The sequence below is a fragment of the Physcomitrium patens genome, chromosome 3 (assembly GCF_059467195.1).
Source record: "Physcomitrium patens ecotype Gransden chromosome 3, ASM5946719v1, whole genome shotgun sequence".
Taxonomy (NCBI): Eukaryota; Viridiplantae; Streptophyta; class Bryopsida; order Funariales; family Funariaceae; genus Physcomitrium; species Physcomitrium patens.
In genome coordinates this window covers 12109026-12131513 of record NC_143412.1, presented here as the reverse complement: position 1 = coordinate 12131513, position 22488 = coordinate 12109026, and the positions used below count along the sequence as shown (strand labels likewise).

The 22488-nt window shown below is 43.5% G+C and overlaps 5 protein-coding genes across 6 annotated transcripts; 1 reads left to right on the top strand and 4 right to left on the bottom strand.

The window, feature by feature from the left end:
• Positions 1–1122: 1122 nt before the first annotated feature.
• LOC112279996 (ubiquitin-conjugating enzyme E2 enzyme activator PEX22) lies at positions 1123–3102 on the bottom strand. Its single transcript, XM_024514877.3, has one exon. The coding sequence runs from the start codon at positions 2449–2451 to the stop codon at positions 1591–1593; it is 861 nt and encodes a 286-aa protein (XP_024370645.1). The 5' UTR covers positions 2452–3102; the 3' UTR covers positions 1123–1590.
• Positions 3103–3678: 576 nt separating this feature from the next.
• On the top strand, positions 3679–5510 carry LOC112279997 (ubiquitin-conjugating enzyme E2 enzyme activator PEX22). The gene has a single exon (XM_024514878.3). The coding sequence runs from the start codon at positions 4379–4381 to the stop codon at positions 5237–5239; it is 861 nt and encodes a 286-aa protein (XP_024370646.1). The 5' UTR covers positions 3679–4378; the 3' UTR covers positions 5240–5510.
• A 2145-nt stretch (positions 5511–7655) lies between these two features.
• LOC112279998 (uncharacterized) lies at positions 7656–8462 on the bottom strand. The gene has a single exon (XM_024514879.3). It carries the CDS (start codon positions 8355–8357, stop codon positions 8040–8042), a length of 318 nt encoding a protein of 105 aa, XP_024370647.1. The 5' UTR covers positions 8358–8462; the 3' UTR covers positions 7656–8039.
• Positions 8463–9597: 1135 nt separating this feature from the next.
• Positions 9598–15450, bottom strand: LOC112279995 (galactolipid galactosyltransferase SFR2, chloroplastic). 2 transcript variants are annotated; one of them, XM_090248795.1, is made up of 12 exons: positions 15213–15450; positions 14488–14907; positions 13477–13692; positions 12607–13162; positions 12335–12473; positions 11917–12083; positions 11458–11679; positions 11135–11306; positions 10730–10963; positions 10444–10593; positions 10137–10266; positions 9598–10012 (listed from the first exon to the last, which is right to left on the bottom strand). In XM_090248795.1, exons 2-12 carry the CDS (start codon positions 14663–14665, stop codon positions 9822–9824), a joined length of 2355 nt encoding a protein of 784 aa, XP_090104921.1. In that variant the 5' UTR covers positions 14666–14907; positions 15213–15450; the 3' UTR covers positions 9598–9821. The 2 variants fall into 2 exon arrangements, with proteins under 2 accessions (XP_090104921.1, XP_024370644.1); XM_024514876.3 differs by lacking the exon at positions 15213–15450 and adding an exon at positions 15018–15180.
• A 1728-nt stretch (positions 15451–17178) lies between these two features.
• Positions 17179–18810, bottom strand: LOC112279355 (RING-H2 finger protein ATL48). The gene is made up of 2 exons (XM_024513723.3): positions 18574–18810; positions 17179–17784 (listed from the first exon to the last, which is right to left on the bottom strand). Exons 1-2 carry the CDS (start codon positions 18656–18658, stop codon positions 17594–17596), a joined length of 276 nt encoding a protein of 91 aa, XP_024369491.1. The 5' UTR covers positions 18659–18810; the 3' UTR covers positions 17179–17593.
• Between the last annotated feature and the right edge of the window lie 3678 nt (positions 18811–22488).

Below are 22488 nucleotides of genomic sequence, written 5' to 3'. Positions count from 1 at the left end.
CATGAAACAAATAATATAATAATATAGTATAATATCACATTCATAAAGGTAAAAAGGAATTTTTTAATTAAATATTAAAAATAATCATTTAGTATTCAAGTTTATAAAAATTATAATTAAAATTTTAAAATTAAAAAGATTAAAAAACATCTAATCTAGCTCCAAAGCTGACTCCAAAGAATTTTATTCCACACACAGAAAATAAACTAATTTCCAAAAAAACCATACTAATATGTTCATTGTGAACTTTACTATGAACATCCAATAAATTCTTCTAATTGACATTCAAGTCTAAATTGATCCTACAACTACCACACATGATATCTTTTTAGTCAGTATACAAGTCAAAATGGAAGAGTACCTATTAGCAATGAATTCATTTGATGTCACATCCGCAACAAGCCAAATTAAGTTAACACTAGAGAATCCATGCCATGAATCCCAAATATATATATATATATATATATATATGTATATATATGTCGTGATAAATAAATATATAAATGATGAACAAAATGAGAGGTCACTACAAAAGAAAAACAATGTAAACTATACCCAATGTGTGCACAAAGCAGAGGCAAACCTATATAAAACATATAAAAGTATACCTTCCATACAAAGTCATTTACACCAAGTTTAACCCTTGGGTCACTTAGCTACAACAGATTTATTCGTTAAAGGTGATCACTTGCTTTGACGAGTCCCAGGTCAGGGAAGAAAACCTGTTCAAACTGCTCACCTCATACTGCAGCCCCACAAGGTGACATGGCAATGAATTGACATGTGAATGTCACCAGTTAGACAAGTGGGACAAAAAGAGGGAACTCCGTGGTCCAGCAATGACAAACCCTCTAAAGTCCAGAGGAACGTCTACAAGTCGAACATCTGTGTCGGCTCACACATCATTCAGGTCAAGTCCGGAGGGAAAACAATACCTCAGCTATTATCCAAGTCATCCTGAATCCAGTTTAGAAAACTGGCGATGAACAGTCCACTCCTGCAACCAGACACGCAATTCAACCCCACCAAACCAATCCCACTTTTTCTCAACCGCATCCGTACAGTGAGCCTAAATTGAGCGCTTCATCATCATCCAGGTACATTATGGCAACACAACATACCTTTCACAAAACAACAACCCGCTTTATATACAATCGAGTATTTCTGTGACGGGAGAGGCATTTCACTCCCATTTTCCACCGTACAACAGTGGTTCAGTCAACTCCCTGTTCAGCAAGAAACTCCATTTATCACTCGAATGGTACACTGAACTGACTATAATGCCAACTGACGTACGCAATTCTACAATGTAATGGTGACATAAAATACTTGGGACTTGCAATAAGGCAACAAATACAGATCGTCACAAAACGATCTGCACATCTTGCACAATCGTGACGGTGATGGATTTGATACATCCTGTGCCAAGTCCGTCGGGCCTCCTATAGTGCCATCATGTCCTCGCCTACTACACTATCAGCTACTCCACTACTCGGCTGTGACAACCGTCACCCACGCCCTGCTATGCACACATTACATACACACGCCTCCAGTCATGAACCTTATTCTCAGCTTCCCCTCGCCTCCTCCCTAGCTACAGAAAGCACCCGAAAAATACTGCTCCACCGACTCCACCACGTACACGTTCGGCGCGATCGGTGAAGCTCCGCCGCCCGACACATGCAGCTGGTGCCGAACGAACGGCGCCAACCCCGCATTGATGTCCCTCGACGTGTCCACATGCCAGTCCGGCTCCAGCTGCCGCACGAAAGACGTCCTCCCCGTCTCCGTGCTGCAAAACAACACCTTCTCCCGGTTCAATTTCCCCTCCGAGAACAACCCCACCGCCTCCAGCGCCCCCATCACCAACCCCTCGCTCGCGTCGTCCACCACCCGCGCCACCAAGTACAGGTCGCACGTCCGGGCGATCTCCAGCAGCACTTCCACCACCGCCGGCCGCACCACCGCGTGCTTCTGCACCTCCTCGGGACTGCTTTCCTCCAGGATCACTCCCAGCAGCTGGCACGTCATCTTCCTGCTCCCGTTCAGCTGCCGACGCACAATCTGGGCCACGCTCAGCTCATCTGTCTCGCTCACCCTGCCCTCCGCCGGCCCCCCCCGCTGAGTCGCCTGCGTAATGGACGTCGCCACCGCCGTGGACAAAGCCCCTGGCCCGGAGTCCATGGAAGCCCCCGCAGGTGCCCGCGTTGCCGATGCCGACGCCGCGTCCGCCCCGTCCCTCTTGTCCACGCGAGGGTGCGGCCGGGCGCCCGGGATCCGCCAGCACTTCCACGTCCACCACAGCGCAATGGCTAACCCCGCCGCGGCCCCGATCGAGCTCGCATTCTTGTTCCGAAACACGAACCCCAGCAAATGAGACAGCTTCACCGTCAAGCTCGCGTTGATGCCCCGAAACAGCTGCACGAGCTCTTCCGCTATGGAATCGCCCATCCTCCCCACCCGCGCACTAATACCTCCTGGTTGCCCTTTTCTTGGCAAGCGATGCCCTGCCTCTCCCACGCGCCCCCCCTTAACCCTGATGCGCAACCCACCTCACACCTCACTCACTCGCGACCATCGTATCTGCAGGGCGCGCACGCGAGACACCACCGCGACCTCGAAACGCCTCCGCCTACAAAAACCAGGCACGCTAGTCCTGCACTCCCTCCATGTCCTCCAGCACGTGGCCCACAACCAAACCCTCCACGACCAGCCAAACCACACCAACCCACCAACCACCGATACTCACAGCGCGCGGAACATCCAACCCTTCTACCCACAACACCCACCGAAACCCTCCGGAGCCCCCGAAGCCCGGCCTTCCGTGTCGCAGCTGGTGCAATCAATTCGTGGATCGGTCAATTCCGAAACGAACAAGAACTGGAAACCCTAGACAGAGCGTCGCGTATCGTATCTAAGCCCCTGCGCGCGATGAATTGTATTCGGGTCGCGTGGCGTGGCGTGGCGTGGCCTCGGTCGCGGCAGCTGGGAAGCAGGATTGCTCGATTGCCCGATTGCCTGATGGCCCGCTTGTGCTTGCGCGTGAGATGTGGATTGAGAAGGGATTATGGTGGGTTTCAGTGACCGGGCTGGGCTGGTGGAGCACGAGGGCCGCGTTCTCTGCTCTGCCCCCCGTCCCCCCCCCCCCCCCCCCCCGTCCCCCACCCGCTTCCGTTGCTGTGCATGGGCGTTGATACACTTTAACACCAGGCTGCTTGTTTGATTGGCCTAAGAGTATTCAATGGATCTTATGTTTTGGTTGTTTACTTTTTTTACAAGGGTACTTAGTATTAAAGTTTTAAATAAGGTGACACGACTCATCTTTAAATGTGAGTAAGAGGTGTTTTTTTTTAAGCACATCAATCCACATTTGAGTTCGTATTAAAGTTATGTTAAAATAAATTTTCAGAGTTCCTTGTTGCTGTACAAGGTGTGTTTTTTGTTTCCATATGTTTACAGTTAACATGCTATTTTGGTATAGTATCACATATATCAAATATATATATATGTGTATATATATAAGTAAATTGCATCATATTTTATTAGATTATGTAATAGAAAAGAAACAAATATAAAAGACTATATAGGAAAAATTTAGAAAAAATACTATAATTGAGAATGCCAAATGAAAGGTAAACCTCCTAATCCATTCACATGTTGTTGGCCTCTTCTCCCAACGGGAGCGGGAGGGGGACGGGGGGCAGAGCAGAGAACGCGGCCCTCGTGCTCCACCAGCCCAGCCCGGTCACTGAAACCCACCATAATCCCTTCTCAATCCACATCTCACGCGCAAGCACAAGCGGGCCATCAGGCAATCGGGCAATCGAGCAATCCTGCTTCCCAGCTGCCGCGACCGAGGCCACGCCACGCCACGCCACGCGACCCGAATACAATTCATCGCGCGCAGGGGCTTAGATACGATACGCGACGCTCTGTCTAGGGTTTCCAGTTCTTGTTCGTTTCGGAATTGACCGATCCACGAATTGATTGCACCAGCTGCGACACGGAAGGCCGGGCTTCGGGGGCTCCGGAGGGTTTCGGTGGGTGTTGTGGGTAGAAGGGTTGGATGTTCCGCGCGCTGTGAGTATCGGTGGTTGGTGGGTTGGTGTGGTTTGGCTGGTCGTGGAGGGTTTGGTTGTGGGCCACGTGCTGGAGGACATGGAGGGAGTGCAGGACTAGCGTGCCTGGTTTTTGTAGGCGGAGGCGTTTCGAGGTCGCGGTGGTGTCTCGCGTGCGCGCCCTGCAGATACGATGGTCGCGAGTGAGTGAGGTGTGAGGTGGGTTGCGCATCAGGGTTAAGGGGGGGCGCGTGGGAGAGGCAGGGTATCGCTTGCCAAGAAAAGGGCAACCAGGAGGTATTAGTGCGCGGGTGGGGAGGATGGGCGATTCCATAGCGGAAGAGCTCGTGCAGCTGTTTCGGGGCATCAACGCGAGCTTGACGGTGAAGCTGTCTCATTTGCTGGGGTTCGTGTTTCGGAACAAGAATGCGAGCTCGATCGGGGCCGCGGCGGGGTTAGCCATTGCGCTGTGGTGGACGTGGAAGTGCTGGCGGATCCCGGGCGCCCGGCCGCACCCTCGCGTGGACAAGAGGGACGGGGCGGACGCGGCGTCGGCATCGGCAACGCGGGCACCTGCGGGGGCTTCCATGGACTCCGGGCCAGGGGCTTTGTCCACGGCGGTGGCGACGTCCATTACGCAGGCGACTCAGCGGGGGGGGCCGGCGGAGGGCAGGGTGAGCGAGACAGATGAGCTGAGCGTGGCCCAGATTGTGCGTCGGCAGCTGAACGGGAGCAGGAAGATGACGTGCCAGCTGCTGGGAGTGATCCTGGAGGAAAGCAGTCCCGAGGAGGTGCAGAAGCACGCGGTGGTGCGGCCGGCGGTGGTGGAAGTGCTGCTGGAGATCGCCCGGACGTGCGACCTGTACTTGGTGGCGCGGGTGGTGGACGACGCGAGCGAGGGGTTGGTGATGGGGGCGCTGGAGGCGGTGGGGTTGTTCTCGGAGGGGAAATTGAACCGGGAGAAGGTGTTGTTTTGCAGCACGGAGACGGGGAGGACGTCTTTCGTGCGGCAGCTGGAGCCGGACTGGCATGTGGACACGTCGAGGGACATCAATGCGGGGTTGGCGCCGTTCGTTCGGCACCAGCTGCATGTGTCGGGCGGCGGAGCTTCACCGATCGCGCCGAACGTGTACGTGGTGGAGTCGGTGGAGCAGTATTTTTCGGGTGCTTTCTGTAGCTAGGGAGGAGGCGAGGGGAAGCTGAGAATAAGGTTCATGACTGGAGGCGTGTGTATGTAATGTGTGCATAGCAGGGCGTGGGTGACGGTTGTCACAGCCGAGTAGTGGAGTAGCTGATAGTGTAGTTGGCGAGGACATGATGGTACTGTAGGAGGCCTGGCAGCGAATGGTTGTGTTAGACTTTCTGTGCAGTGTATTAGAGGTAGGCATCGGATTTGGTGCTTGTTTGAGCTGAAATCTGCGAATTTCATATCCCATGCCTGAAGTTTTGGAAGTGTGGTGATAGCTGTTCGAATGAATGCTGAGTGGTGGAGGGTATATCTTCGGAGGGAGGATATATTCTGTTGCGTTACTGATAGTTTCGTGCAAGGTAATGTATGGTTGATCTGGTTAAGTTCTGCAGCATTCTTACTTGCAACCGCATGTTTGTTTTTGTAGTTGTCAGTCATGTGGATTGTGGATGAGATTGGTGTTGCCGCTGGTCGGGAATAGTTGCCAAATTGGCGTTGGGACAGAGTTAGTGACACTATGAGACAATTTTCCTAGATGGGCAGAATGTCTGATGTCGATGTAGATGTCAATTACCGTTGCACAGGTGAAGTTGGGGTGGAATGCCTCTACTGCCGCAAATATACTGCATTGTATGGAAAGTGTGTTGTTTCGTGAAAGATGTGTATTGTTTCACAAGAATGCACTATACTTGATGATTAAGTGGTTACATTGGGCACATCGTCAAGAGGTGTACATATGTTGGGGTTGAAGTGTGAGGCTTTGCAGGGATTGAAGTAGTCCCTCTGGCCTGTTATGGTTTGTCACTGCTGTACCATGGAGTTTCATGTACGATTTGCTTTGATGATTTTGTTGTGAAGGGCTGAGCTTCAGTAGTGAAACTACTGGCGTTGTATTCTACATTTTTTCTGAAATCCCTGTAATCGACGCGATGGTTTTTCCACGTCGCAACGGCACGTCTTTCCTTCACTACTTGCACTTGCGATTTCTAACCGCATGTCATGTCGCACAACCGTCACTCGGTCGTGGGAGTGTTTCGATGAGTAGAAGTAAAGAGTGGATCTTAACTTGGCCGTGTGTTACGGACACTAAGTGCGAGTTGTAAGGAATCATTAGAATTGATCCAGCAGAAAGTACTAAAGTCGTCCCAGTAAAACAGGGGTTATGAAATATCCTCTACATCTCGTTGGAAATATATTGCAAGTTTTCTACTCGGATTCCGAAACCCTTGTCTCTCTTCTCAGACTGTTAGCAAATCAAAGGAGGCTGACTTGAAAGAGCTTGAAATGCTCCGAAGTTTACTGGAAATTATGAAATCAAATTAGGCAATGTAGGTCGGTGATACTGCCCGTAATGACCATTTACTTGCGTTTCATCACCAGGGAAAGCTCGCTGGTAGTCAAATTACTAATTCCTGAGAAATTTCTCTACCATCGTGTTATGAACGATGGCACTTATCACTAAAAAAAATTTGAATGATCACCCTTGATCACTATTCAACGAAGAATACTTCTACTTGCCCCCAGAACCCCGAATAGCAGAACTTTAACTTTCAACCTGGAAAGAGTGTCCACACATCACTTTTGAAGACACTACTGATGGTTCTAGCGACTAGCACGTTGGCGTGCGTTCGGCACAACGAAATGGAATCTCGTACTTTCACTGCATGAACATAAGTAAATAAATAAAATTGCGCTTTTAGTATACATACCTTCTTACATAAAGATTGATATGGGAACCTTAGATATTCACAAGCATTAGAAAGCGGAACTGGCTGATTTTTTGGTCTGTAGGTTTCGGTCACGTCCACACATCTTCACAGGTAAGTGCTCCGCAGATCATACGTTAACGCAAGCATCTCTAACAAAGTTCAGTCTCATCTTCCTAAGATCATAACTTACACAGTATCATAACGCTGACTCTTGGCATTTCACTTCATTCTCAACAGGAAAACGCTCAAATTCAGTTTCTTCGGACAAGATAAGTGACGTGATTACGGATTCTATGTTGTACCTGGTGGAGTATGTATTTCTGCATGTAACCGAATTCATACAGATCAGCTAGTGCTTGAACCCTCACGAGAATGGATCCTACCGCTCATTTCAAGGATCCATAGATTGTCTTAAGTAACCGGAATCCTCAAAACTTTCCCTAAGCCTAAGACTCTCCCGTGGCAAGTTCAACTCCGGGTGAACAATCCTCTACAGTTACCAGTCACAATCACCTGAATACCTGAATTCTTAAACCAGTCCCCCAAGTACTTTTTCATTCGCAAACGTTGCCTGAGAATACATGTGCTTCAAGTGCAGGCATTAAACTTGGAAAAAACGAAGATGCATGACACCCACTGTTACATCGCACAGACAACTCCACTCAAGTCCAGCAGATGAAGGTCCTCCGCGAACAAAAATTCACACAAAACACAATCCATCTTAGACGTAGTGCTCCTTACACTGGTCTTGATACACCCTTATTGATCAGGATTCATGTCCCGCAATTGGAAACGTTCCTTATAAACATGTGAGGAATCAATGTGTTCCTCAAGAAGAAATGAACCATCACAAGACCGATAAAGAGCTGGAAGAAAAAAAATCCAGAAAGAAACAAACCCAACCGTCGAATTATTTCTCACTGAGCTTGGGTTGATTCCGAACGGCTCTAATCACAACTCGAAGAACGAAAATCATAGCTACTTCAGCATTGAATGTGAACACCTAACCGCGAAACCATGAACAGCTCGCAGCAATTCCAAGAATCACGACAAGGCTGTACACCACCAAAAACAAACGAAACCCTAATTGGCCTCGGCTTCTTCCTCCGCTGCGAGACGCTCCAGGGCCTGCTTGTGCGCCCAGGACTCGATCCGAGTGTCGGGCTTCGCTACAAGCCCGACCGTGAGCATGAGCGTGGTCAAGACCCCAGTGAGATAGTAAGGTGCTTCCCAATCTTCCCATTTGCGCTTCTGGCCGGGTGCGAGGGGCGTCTCCCCGAACAAGATTCCATTGGGACCCTCCTGCGTCCCCGGCGCAAACCAGCTACCCCCTCCGCCGTGGCCTCCCCGATGTCTCTGCATCTGCATCACTCTCCGCACCAGCCCCATCCTCGACGCCATCACTACCGCTGAAACCCCGATGCGATTGAAATGTGCGAGCAGAACGGAGCACGACAGGGTGCCAAGGCAAAATACGCCCTCGTGACCTGCGCCCTAAACCGTGACACCGCACAAAAGGCACTGGAGCCCTCGAAGTGGTATCCCATAACCGTGAAATTGCGCCTTCGGGAAAAATGAGCCCTCACGGTTTCGCCCGAAAACCGTGAATACTGCACCGAAGGCAAATACTGTTCCAAATTTTGTATTCCTCCCTGACTACATTGGGTCAAACGATGGAATGAAGCTGAGTGAAACCCTAATTTCGTTGGTATGTTTAGCTTTTTTTCTCTCACGCTGAAAAGATTTTGTAAGCTTGCATTTCCTCTCACGAATCCAAGACTGTCTTGATTCACCAATACTTGAGAAAACTATAGTATACAGTTTGTGTTTACGATGAAAAGGTAATTTGTTAAAATGTTCTTAATATTGGATCCAGCAATTTGTGGATCTATCGCATGTATGTTCGTATGCATGGAAATTTGCATTAGAACAAAATTTGACACAACTTCCTCCTCTAATTGGTAATAACTTGCAAGTTGATTTTTTTTCTCTATGTTTGTTTGGCTTTTAAACATAAGTTTCTCAATCCAGAATATAAACTGAGAGTACAACTGGTAAGAACAACTTTTCTTATTACATATTAGTGGTACTATTAGAATCACGTTTGAGTACTGTGCACATTCTGGGATTTCTTTTGGTGTAATTGGTTTCATGGGTCTTGCAATTAGTCCCATTCAAAGGTGATACATAATATAACTTGGACTGACAGATATGTCAATATACATAAATTGCAGATTTTAATACAAAAATATGATTTCTGAATAACCTCCTCTTAGGTTTCATTAGGTTTCAACAGCTTAATTCTTTGATTACAGAAATATTTCACTAAAATAGTTGTCTTAAACAAATTTGACTGATAAAGTCAATACTCCAATAATAATATAAGGCTGGCTGTTGCTCGTGTTTGCTACTCGCAATTAGATCCACCACAAATTAACAAGTTAAATGAGGTAAAAATGTACAAACAATAACGGGTCAGTTCGCTCCATCCCTAGGAAGTCGGATATCTAGGTAGTTCACAAACACGCTATAATTGGCCAACACTTGGTTCAAAACATCATGATCAGCTTTCCAAATCAATGCTTCCTAACCCAGACCTCTGACGAGGACTCAACATCACATTCGTCGCCAAGGTCCTGAGTTTTATTTTCCAAACCAAGAGCCTCCTTGATTACGGAGTTGCAACTCAAGCAACTCTACGAGCATTATAAGTTACAAATGTACAGAAACATATAACATTTACAGGCAGAGTTCATAGCGATAAATATTAGGACAGATCATGTTCCGTAGCCTCAATGTTCATAACCAATTGAAAAGAAATTCGTACAGGTGATGTTAAGCTGTACATAGAGAATTCTTCTGGATCTACGCAGTGAGAGCTGGGTTTGAGGTTGATTTGTTCTGTTGTCTGCTCTTCTTCTTCTTCCTGAAGATAGCCCCTTCTCGCAAGTACCGAGTAAATGAGCTCAACGGGTCTTGCAGACCTTCCATTTCATACTTTCCAAAGCGCCAGTCTCGGACCGCGAATGGTCGATCCATCGGCACATCCAGACCCCCTGTTACAGCAAGCCTCTCAATATTGATTATTTTACAAGTCGTGTAGCAAAACAGATGAATACTACAACTTAACATAACACAAAAGAAGCAAATCAACGCAAATCAACGAAAAAACTTCGACACCTGCAAACATAAGGCCTTGATCGTTGGTTTCTCGACAAAATGGTCTCGTCTTGCCCTGCCTAGCTTGCTCCTGAAGATCTTCCCATACAGCTTGCCGCTGCGACTTCGTTACCTTTCCGGTTTTTGACACCTGTGACAAAATGATCGAATAATGAAACTACAAACTCCCAATGACTTCAGATTTTCTAACCATTTTGCTCGTAATCTGAACCTGACTACACTCAATTACATGAGTAACAAAAACACCAATGTAGGTATCTATGTCAAAAAGTGAAATATAATACAGCACTTATATAGATTTTGTTACCTCTGTATATAGATCATAGGAAGGACGAGGATGACGAGCGAGGTCTTTGTGTCGATCCACAGCACACAAACCAAACTTTGGACCATACCCATCAGCCCACTCCCAGTTGTCTGAGATTGTCCAGAAGCAGTAACCTTGAACACGTACACCCTGCGTAAATCCCGGGCCTAAGGTTACTGTGCAATCGTATGTGACGTTTTAGTTTTGATGATTTCTAACTGGTTTTAGCTATCTAATATTCTGATGAGTGACAGAAGCTTTTGGCATAGCAAACTTTTCTGTGTACCTTATCCATCGCTGCTCGAACCGCAAGCAGATGCTCAATGATATATGGTCGACGAATGTAGTCAGTGGCGTCTGAAACGCCGTTTTCAGTAATAATGAATTTCATATCGTGCTTTTTGTAGCGCTCATGAAACTCGATCAACATTCTGTACAATCCATCCGGATAGACACCCCGTCCGGATTCGCTGTATTCATCATTCTCCACGTTTTTCAGACCTGGAGCTGAGACTACCTCCTGAAGATTAAGAATTTCCGCAGAACAATTAAATACTGATAAAAAAGAGAAAATCCACAAATCCCTCCGGCATTAAATGCCTATCTCAGTTCAATAAATTGGAACGTGCAAGTAATCTTCACCCACTTCTACCAGGACAAATGCACGTGCCAACTTCGTATGCCAACCTACCTGACCATAATAGTTAATGCCCATAAAGTCACACTTGTGTGCCACATCATCACAGTAAGCAAATCGTGTCATCCAATTGCTGAAGACCACCAGAGGCGTGTCGAACAACCCATATGGTCGCATGAAGGACACATGATGTGATATGCCTACTCTTGCGGGCTTCCTGGATTTACTGTTAGAAAGTACCACTACCTAGGTTAGTACAAACCAAAAAACAAACAAAGAAAAAAAAAAAAAAAAAAAAGGAAATAGTGCGAGATGGCATGAATGAAATTAGACCACGCTAAAGAAGCTAAATCTGGAAATAATGAAAGAGGAAGTACCTGCTGCCATGGATGATATCATAAGCGTCAATGTGAGCATCAGCCATGGCCTGCATGACGACCTTGAACACTCCTCTTGGCATTGCAGCTGTGACTGTCTCCAGCATGTCAGGATCTCCTCCTGGCCATGCACCAGCGCAGTAGGTGAGCATAGCAAATACATGGGGCTCATTGAAGGTAATCCAGTAGTCAACAAGGTCTCCATAATTATCCACAACTAACCTGCAGAAAATACAATTGCGCTCGTCAGAAATTGACCCAAAAAAATACATACCCAAAACACCGGAATTCCTCATAACAGCTCAAGAGCTGAATCACACTTTCTTCATGGTGAACATGTTAATCAACTACTGAAAGGTAGTAAGAACCATAAAGCACAAAACTGATGTGCATAGTTCAAGATACTCTGTAAGGAACAGGAGACTGCTGAAGTTTCAAAGAGGTATATTGAAAGCTGACCTTGTAAAATCTAGGAAGTACTTGATAGTCTTAGGGTCCTTCCATCCACCATACTTTGATGCCCATTGAGGAAGGGAGTGATGGAAGAGGGTCAGCATCACTTTCATGCCGTGGTCCAATACTCTTTGAATGATATACCGATACCGATCTACAGCTGCCCAATTCACCTGGTCCCAGAACATGACGAACGAGACAGGTAAGCGGCTTGAACACAGAGATGGAAAATTTCACAAAATCATGGCATGCAAAACAACAGATCCCACAATTAGAACTTGAAAATTCAAAATTGCACCGAAAACTAACTCTCACACGTTTGGAGTCATGCGTTCAAAATCCTTCGCATCGGAGTTACAAGAAGGGGAACCTCGACAAAAAGACAAGAACAACAATACCAGGATGCACAAAAAATGACACTCACCGAATTTTCAAGACCATCGACAGGTTCGATGGGCATGATTCGACTCCAATCAACACCCATTCGAAATACTTTCGAATGTGTACCTTGAGCGAGCTTAATCTCTGTGTCGGGTTGTGTCCAGAACCGCAACCTTTCCTCACTGTCAAATGCAGCAAGAAAAGTATTAGTCCATGAATATACCAGTCCTGGAAAACACTGATTTGGGAGCAGGAGAGAGAAGCCAAGATGAACTTCCTGCCTCTAAATGACCACAATAAATAGGAGGTACTCACGGGTTGATTGCGTTGTGCCATGCAGCCACGTTATGTATGGCTTCTTCTTCAGTAAACTTCTCAAAACCTCGAATCATAGCTTCCATTGACAATTTTGCAAACTTCTTTGCTCTACGAGGAACATTCATGAGACTGGGTTCCGCTGTATTTTTGCTATGAAAGCCAACACGTCGAGGCTTCTTGGGAGCCTCGGGGTTTAATTCTTTACTCATGGTCTCGAGCCTTTCCTCTTCTGAAATTTGTTTGCGACCATCTTTGAAAGTTTCTTCCACAACCTTGGAAGCTTGTTCTAGTTTGCTAGGGCTCTTATCAGTCTTCTCGGAATCAGTGTCTGACTTGTATTTCTCAGATACAACCTCCCATTCACCACCTAGCCCATCACCATTTTTTCCATTTCCACCTTCACTAGAAACCCGTTCAGTCCTAATAATATTTGGATTTTCACTGGAACCTTTTTCTCCTGAATCTACATTTTCTTGAGAAGATTGCACCACATCCGAAATCTCGTCGCTCGAAACATTTTTCTCACCCGAAACTGAAACCGAGTCCTTTGTACCTGCATTGACACAAAGCGTGAGCAGGATGCTCAGCGAGAGAAGAGAGACACAGACGTGAACAAATAGGATTCGCCGGTCTAACTAATATATATTAGAACACAAGAAATATTCGTTAGTAATTTTTTTAACATCGTGCCATCACACATAGCATCGGAGATAGAAAAGCCAATTAGCCCATTACCAATACTAGTTAATACCTCAAGACTTACCCAGGGTTCAAAATTCAACTTTCAGTCTCCTGAGATACTTTACAATCCTTGCTTTCAGGTGTATTTCTGGACATGTTGACAAATAACCGGGAATAGAAACCTACCTTTCTTAATATCTTCAGCCTGCGCTTCTTCAGTCAGCGAAATTCCAGAATACGATGCGGCAGAATCTTTTTCACCAGTACGGGTCTCGGGCGGATCTCCTGCAGGGTTGTCTTTGGGCTCACCAGCTCTTGCAAATTCCAGCCAAGCATCATCTAGTTTGTCTTCCACATGAGCCGGTGCTGTTGCAAGTGCAAAGAAGAAGCCTCCATCCTCAACTGCATGCAGGGGGTTTCAATTAAAATTCATAACTGGGCCCTAAATATAATATAAAGTAGGCAAACGACCAATATAGCAGTGAAACCTTAGCTTCTGGGCCAGAAGATTGTCGATATTCACAGGTGAGTCTCTGAAGGTTTTGTACAACATGTTCACAACACGCACTCCCTAAACGTGCAGATCCTATGATAGCGCCCAAACGGACTCCAAACAGAGGAAGACATCACCAAATTTCAGAACATACAAAAAAACACAAAAGGATGAGGGAGAGGGATAGGAAGAGAGATATGTATTATCATTCCTACTCTATCCACCAAGAAGCTTTTATTCTCTTCAGACGTAATTTCAGCTGTCAACGGATGAATTAGAGCGGGCATACGCTTCAAGGTAGGTCTCCAACAAAATTGAAGCTCAAAATAACATAAGACGGCCGTGAAAGGTAATCATAACTTCTCGAGCATGACTAGCTTAGAGAGAAATAAGACAGAGTAATGTAATAATCCATGCAGAGTGGCTATATGTACAAAGAAAATTTGCCACGAGGGAAACGCATTCCAGGAGAAAGATTGATTTAAGCGGCTCATTACGGGATACATTACACACCACTTCGCTCAAGGTTTATTCTCGAAAAGAAAATACTGAAAATCCAAATAAAAGGCAATCAAATTTGCACATCCTGTAAAAAGACTTCGTTCCACGCCGAGAGTGCAATCGCGAGTGAGCTGACAGGTGAAAGAGAGATTCGCCATCGTTACTGACAGGGGACGGAAAGCTACAAGGCGAGAAACACTCACCTTCTTTGTCAATAGGAAACTCGGCCAGGACTTCCTTCGACTCGTCCACCGGGTCTGGGAACGGGGCTATATTTTTACGATGGAAGTGCCGAAACGTTAACGCATTAGCAACCACCGTAATTGCGCCCACTAGGCCCGCCACCTTGGTAGCATTCAGGAGAAGCACCATCGGTGCCATTTCTACGAGTCCCCCTCTCTTCCCACAACTAACTCCTCGCCACCAACAAAAACCCCTTTCCCCTCGCAAACGATCCCCTTGTCTCCCCTCTCAAAGCTATTCTACAAACTCAACATCCAACGCCAATTCTCACTCTCACTAACTCCCCCGCGTCATTCCATTCTCAACCTCCCCCTCCTTGACCTTCCACAACGATGCTTTCCACCGAACGAAGCTAAAAGCGCCACGCTTCCCCTCCCCTCCTGACACCACACCACCACTTCCAATTGTCAAGCAACGCCAGCACGACACATAGTCACCACGGACAGAATCAACAGTTATCTAATCAACCTGAATTGAAAAGCAACCCTACCTACAAATTAATACAACTCTGAGCGAGACCCGGCATCCACAACAATGAGCTCGGTAGAATTAACTTTCCCAAAAGGACAGCCCGAGCTGCAGGCAAGGGAATTTCAAAGGCGAGATGCTGCTGCTCAGGGAGAGGAGAGCAATGCAGGCCATCCCTTCGATAGCCCTATCCGAGCAATTTGCGTGGTAAACTTACACAACCCCGAGATTAGCCGCAACAGTGGACGAGCTTCTGTCAGGGATGACAAAGGCTCTGTTCGTGGGAGAAGCTCCTCGCATGAGTGCCATTCCGTGACAATACAGCACCGCTACATCTAGAGCCTAGCCCTAGATGCTGACAGTAGCGCAGACGCTCAGCTCCGATCGCCGTCGATGAACGAAAATCGGTGTGCGCCGTCCTAACATCCTGTTGTCCATAACTCTTCAAACTGCCCTGTTGAGTGGCGCACAAGCTTGCGTTCCTTCGATCAGCGCCTCGACGAAGAAACGTCAACAGATCGCCATTAATCCGCTCCAAAAATCTTGTTCCGCTGTAACCGTCGCGCATCAATCGACGGTAGAATCGTAGTGCGAATGGCGCCGGATACTTCGGGTGGAGACGATCGTGCCCCGCATGGAAGAGCCACCCTCGACGACGGTGCAAATGGATTGGCTCGCCCGTTCCCTTGCCATAGGAACCCTGTTCGCCACTGCGTTCTCGTTCTTCCTTGCCATGTCAGCTCATGTGCACTGAGACTGTGGCGCACAGAAACTCCCTTGAAAAACAATTATGAAAAAAACAAATAATTTTAACTATTTGCGTTTAAAGTACCAATGTGTTCCATGTTTCTTGTGTTTAGAATTTTGTGATTTTGAGTAGGACGTTCGTAAGAGAGGGGATCAAAATCATTGCATTTGCATATAGTAGACATGGTTGATTTCAACTTGGAGTTATAGAAATTGTATTTGTGATAATATTGCTTCGAAATTGTTCATGTGTGTGAAATTTAGAGGGGTTTTGATGTTTTAGTAGTTTGAGCAATGTGTAAATACATAAGTATGAATCAAAAAATTGTTACGAATGAGCAAAGTTTATAATGTGAAAGGGTATGTGAGTTTGTGTCAATTTTTGTTCAAATTCTTGGTTAGCAATAAGTGTACTTGTAACAAACTTGGAATTTGAAGTGATATTTTGTAGAACTTGTTACATTTTTTACACAATTTGTATCATTCTTTGTGCCTGTTTTTCATTTTTAGTGAAAAACTTTATGATACACGTTTTGCTAATTGTGATAGCACATTGTGTTTTACAATACAATGGTTAATTTTTTATGTTTAATGTAGTAAAATTTCAATGCATGAACGCTTTTTGAAAAAACTTGCCTACTTATTTCCTTTAAAATGGATAAAAAATAGGATTTTATGTAAAATTAAAAGTGCAATGAAAAAATCAATTATGAGCACATCAGCCAAATAATAAATCACAAAACTGAGAAAATTTCATGTAATGTGTGTTTAGAATGTCTTCTCTGAGGTCCAGCAGTTTTAAAGCCCTTCCACCTGATTGTAAGATGAGTACACCATTTACTTGGAAGTAACACTATTTCATCTGTAAACTTGGATTCTGTGATATATTATTTTTAATTCAGTTCTTAGAATCAGTTACTATTAAATTAAATCAAATTGAAATTCTCCTAGTAAATGAAGTATCTCACACACATGAACGCAAAAACGTGGGTCTTTGAGCACAGTTTAGATTATGTATCTAAAGATTTATGAAGTTTCTATTGAATAGTCAAACATCAAATAAGTGATAAGCTTGGAAAGTTAAATGCTTCTCATTTCAAGACTGCAGGAACACACTGAGCCATTCTTATGTACAAATACCATTCTTAGCCTAAAACCTAAAACCCTCAACTTGTGTTACACTCTCTTTCTAACATCTATTGTCATGTTACAAATAAAGAACTCCGAAATCATAGAGAATGGAGGAGCGAGTAAATAACAAGACGTTGCAGATTTAAAGAAATTTTGGTAACTATTCAACATAATATTTTTTATTTAAAAAATTAAAGCGGGACATTGGAGTGAAGCTAATCTTTCTCAATGCGTACGTTGACACTATATGGAAGCATGCTTTTAATTGAAAAGTAATTAAACTGTGCGATTAAGACTCGACAAGGTTGAAAAAAATCAGTGCGCCATTAGCTGAAGTTTGCAGAAAAAATCACAGCTACAAACGCTGCCTCTTCACCCACTTGGGTTATCAGTATCCAATGACCGAAGTGTACACCTCAGAACCCAAATACTTCCTGAAAGGAGCCGTTACAAACTAAACGATCCAGCAGATATGCAGGGCAGAGGAAATCTAGTAAATTCGCTGAAACAAATTGCGGATTCACTCCAACTTTCTCGACGATTTGGGTTCATATTCGTTAAATGAGTACTAAATCCTGCATGACATTCTTTCAATGACAAGTGATGTGCTCCACAGGGTCTTCCAAGAAGAGCATGATTCTCGACCACCAATCCGCAAGAATAAAGCTACAACGCATCAGCTGCACGCAGAATTTAGTTAGCAGCAACTTCACGTCAATGTCAAGCAACAACCTTGCTGGATACGTCTGAATCTGTAGATTTGTTTTGCAAGGTGACTGTCCCAACCATCAGTGCCACCGTTGCCGCCTGGAACCCAACACGGGCCCTCATGAACATCTGGCTTCGGTTGAAATTTCCTTGTCTGAAGGAAATTAGACCAGCGACCAACACGCCGGCAGTTGCAATCGCCCCTGTCATTTGATGACAACTGTCAAGCGTAAGCTTTTATCATATGTTTTAGCAATATTAGTTCGGTCAAGATTCGTAACCGCCGTCTATGAATAACACCACATGGTCTTTCTAACGTGAATCAAACACTCTTCTACGCTGGAGATCATGTGTCGAGGGCAGCCAAGCCGTCAAGAGAAAGTTTCAAGAGAAAGTTTGAGGCCTTCTGCTGAAACCCCATGAAAGCAACTAAGAAGTAACCCACAAAAAAATCTCAGCTTAACAATCTAAATATCTCCAACATTACAGCATTAATAAAATGAGATGAATTACACCATCAGCAGTAGTAGTCAAATCTTCTTACACTGAATGTCTCACCAGGCACCTGCAACCCGGATTGAATGTAAGAAGGCGAACTAATACACTGTATCCACTACTATTTTTTTGACATGCTTCAAATCTGGACTGCGGCACATGAACAGTGTCCCCATGAAAGAAGCACAGAACACTCTTCAACACAATTCAAAACCGAACATCGAGCCAGAAAAGGCTAAGAGAACCCACATAGTCCGAATTGCATCAACTGATACCGCTCAGAATTTCCATACTTTCAAACGCAGCAAATCACCAATTCCGAAATCTCGAGGTGTGCGGATCGACACTCAAAATTATCTCGGAGCAACCATAATAATTGAGGTCGATTGTGAAAACCAGTAATACCTCCACTCATGTGCACTATAAATGCCTAAATTCTCTTGTATAGCGAGGAATCCACCACAAAGAAGATGAACAGAAACGATTCAATAGCATACCACACAGAACCAACGGATTCCGATTCGTTTTTTTGTTGCCGAACATGTCCTCATCTTCGTACATCTCCACACCCCGCGACGCCATAGCCACGACTCCCGTCACAAGAAACACCGAAAACCCCACAGAATCCCGTCAACTCCACACCGTGCGATGCCAAAATTCCTGCTGCAGAGTGGAAAAATTGCAAGAAATGCGTCTCAGCATGGTTAGAAACACGCTCGACTGGGTTGCTGGGGGGAAAGATGGCCACGACATGGCCAGCAGGAAGCTTCTCTCTCACCAAAGAAGTAACAAAAAACCCTAAAAGTTGTCCGTAGCACCCACACCCTCCACCCCCCGTGTGCTTCGGTCCCGAACCTAAGTCTTCCACGTGCAGGAAACTTATTGGCCTATGAATCAATTGTGCAACACAAAACTTCCTTAATAATGTTAATCGTAGGGAATTCATATTTTTAAATGTTTCATTTTTACAGGTTGTTAGAACAAATTTACCTTGTTGAAAAATTAATCTGTAATCTGTTTGTAGACAATAAAAAGGAATGTTGGGTTTACATTATTACAAACAATGCGTAGAAGTAAGACAGATGATTTTATTACTGGTATAAAAAATGTTGCATTGCAAGTTCAACAGATATTGAGTGGTGTATATTGAACAGTGTAATTGCAAATATAAAGGTCATGTGCCTCTGGTGTAAACAAAACAGCCACTGCAAGTTGGTGAAGTATTATTAGTGATGGATTCAAATAATTTGTTATTACTGTTAAAAGCTTGTTCAAGAATTGAAGACATTGGTATGAAAACTTACCTACATTCGAGCCCCAAATCCCCTGAACCGCCCTCCAGCGTCGGAGCCATCGCTAGCCATGTCACCCGCTTGAGCTTATTTCAACAGCCACTCGGGCTTTTGAAGGTCCACTGCTATGAACATCCCCCTCCCTCCTCCTTGAGATGCTTCTTACCGACTGACCGAATCACCGAATCCTTAAGATGCTTCTCATCGAATCAAGGACTGGATCAGCGCATCAATGCTCGAAAGATCCTGTGACCCATTGACTCGGAAAAAAACACGGTCTTGTGTTTCTCCAACGAGTGCTCAAAAACAATAAACTAAGTCACGACAGACCTGATCCAAGGTCTCAACTACGTGAAAGAAACAGGAAGAGCCAAGCCTCGTCACACGAAACGGCGCACTTTCTTATTTTGTCAAGCGCATGGCGATATCCAACTTTTTTCAAGCAAAGTCGAGTACTGAAGGTCGGATATCTCCCGAACCTCGTCATATAGCCCAACGACAACCCCAACGACAAGTCTCTCAAATCGCATTCAAATTTGCAACCTCCGGAGCTGTCTTGTACATCAGCAACAAACAACACCAGCAGCATTAGGAACCAAAACACTGAGCACTGCGAATTGGCAGCTAGATGACGATAGCATCGCAACACAGACTTCACCCGCAGGTGTCTTCTTCATGTCCCATGTTTGTTCATCTGCCGATTGCACTAAAAGACGACCAGGATCATGACGAAGACGCTGATTGGTTGTCTGGGTTTAGTCGCCATCTGCGGTCTAGACCGCGGGCCCTGCAGATTTCGCCACACCTCTTTTCAACCCAAAAGTACGAATGCAGAGGGGGGGTTTGTTTTTGGAGCATTTAGTCACAAATCTGAGGGGTATATTTGCTATTATCAAGAATACAAGGGTATTAATGATATTCTAGCATATTTGAGGGGTATATATAATAGTTTCCCTGTAAACACTATTCCTAGGTCGTTGAACTCATGAAGTTGTTCATTCTCGACCTCGTAAACTCCATTTGCACGGACGTTGACTATGCATGCTAGTTGTGCATTGGTTTAGGAGGTTTCTCATTGATTCAGGCAACCTTCATTTAAAACTTGTACATTTCATTTCCAAACTGGCCAATTAATTGAACATGTGATGTCTACAACACACTCTTTGGTCATTTGGTGGTCTTTCGTTGCTTTCTATACGTATGTAAAGACAGAAGGATTTGTAGATGTCTCATACAACATGAAATAAACAAATCCATTTTTATGTTATGTTTTGTAGTTTTTTATTATTATTTTTTTTTATTACTATAATGATTGTTGGAGCAGCATGAAGGTTTTATATCACAAGATTGTTATTGCATGTAGTTCTAATTAAGCTACCAGTAAACTCTTTTGTTTTTAATAATCATCTGTTTAATTCCTTGAAGGTGCTAACATTGTGTTTGGATTCTTGTTTTTGAACTTCAATATATTTTTTGTTTGTGTTTAATGTATGGAGTTGATATTTGTATTAAAATTCTTTTCATTGAAATTGTTTTCACTAGGGTCTTCTAACTCTTTAATGTTACCATTACAAAAAGTGGTTTTTTAAAAGTAGTTCTTATTTCAATATTATTACATTTTAATATTTGATTTTAAACCAATAACATTGAGAAATTTTATATATATTATTTTTTAAAAACATATTTGATATGATTATAACATGTATATATATATATATATATATATATATGACAAATATGAATTCTTAAAAAAATAAAAAATAAAATAATCATGTGCCAATATTTGATTCATGTATATATATATATATATATATATAAATACACACACATACATATAAGCACGTGTATATGCATATTGTCTTTTGTTAGTTTTGTGCATAATAATTATGACAATGTTGTGACTTTTATCTAAGTTCTAAAGTACTTAGAAGAAGATGTAGTCATAAAAGATAGTATAATGGGGACTTAGTTCAAATCAATACAATGGCTAATAAATATCATTACTATCTAATAAATCAATCTTTTATTGTAAGGCATAATATTCAAGACCAATTAAGACTTGATAGACATGCTTCATCCTCAAGTCTTTTTTTTTTTTTTTTTTTTTTTTTTTTGTATATATATATATGAATAAAAAGTAAATTGATGCACAAGTACTTATATAAAAAAATGAAAAATCAATCTATTAAAAAATATGTATGTATATATATGTAGAGAGTTGTTAAAGCCACATCCCTATTTACCATCTTATGATTGATTTTGTCTCTATCTCCCATTTTCCTTCCTTATTCATGTTCCTTGTTCTTGTCCCTTATTCTTATTTCTTATTTCATGTCCTTCGTTCTCATCCCTTGTACTTATTCTTTATTCCTATCCTCATCATTCCCAACTTAGGACTAGCTCCCGCTTTCTACTCCATTCCTCCTCTTCTATTTGCAAAACACAATGTCTAAGGAAGCACCACCACCACCATACACACAAGTGAATTGTGTACATCAAGTGTCACTCTTGTTCCTAGTGGATGGTTGGTTGTTAGGGCTAGAGAGATAATTTTGATTTCAACAATTAGTTTCTTCCTTCATACATAAAAACTTGTTCTCTATATGTTCAAAATGGAACTTGTCTAATAGTTGCATAGAATTGTTGGTGTAGTACAAGAAAAAATTCAAAAGCTAATTGTGTTTTATTTAAAGCTTGGAAAAGCATACATTTCCAAGACACATTTCCAAGACACAGTAGAAACACAAGTTTTGGATTGTTCACTAGAATAATCTTAAACACAAAGAAAAGAAATATTGACCAATTAGAAGGGTGTGGCTTTATCAACTCTCTCTCTCTCTCTCTCTCTCTCTCTATATATATATATATATATTAGTAAAATTTTAAAATATTGATCAAATCTTTAAAATTCAATTTAATAGGTTTTCATCAATATTCAAAAAACCAATATAATATACATATTTCTAATGTATATATCTAATATTTTACATTAGATTATAATTATTCATTAATTTACTTTATGAATTACTTTATCTAATTAAAGAAAGATAGTGTCTGAATTTGAAACTCTATAGCTTGTAAAATATTTTTCATATATATATATATATATATATATATATA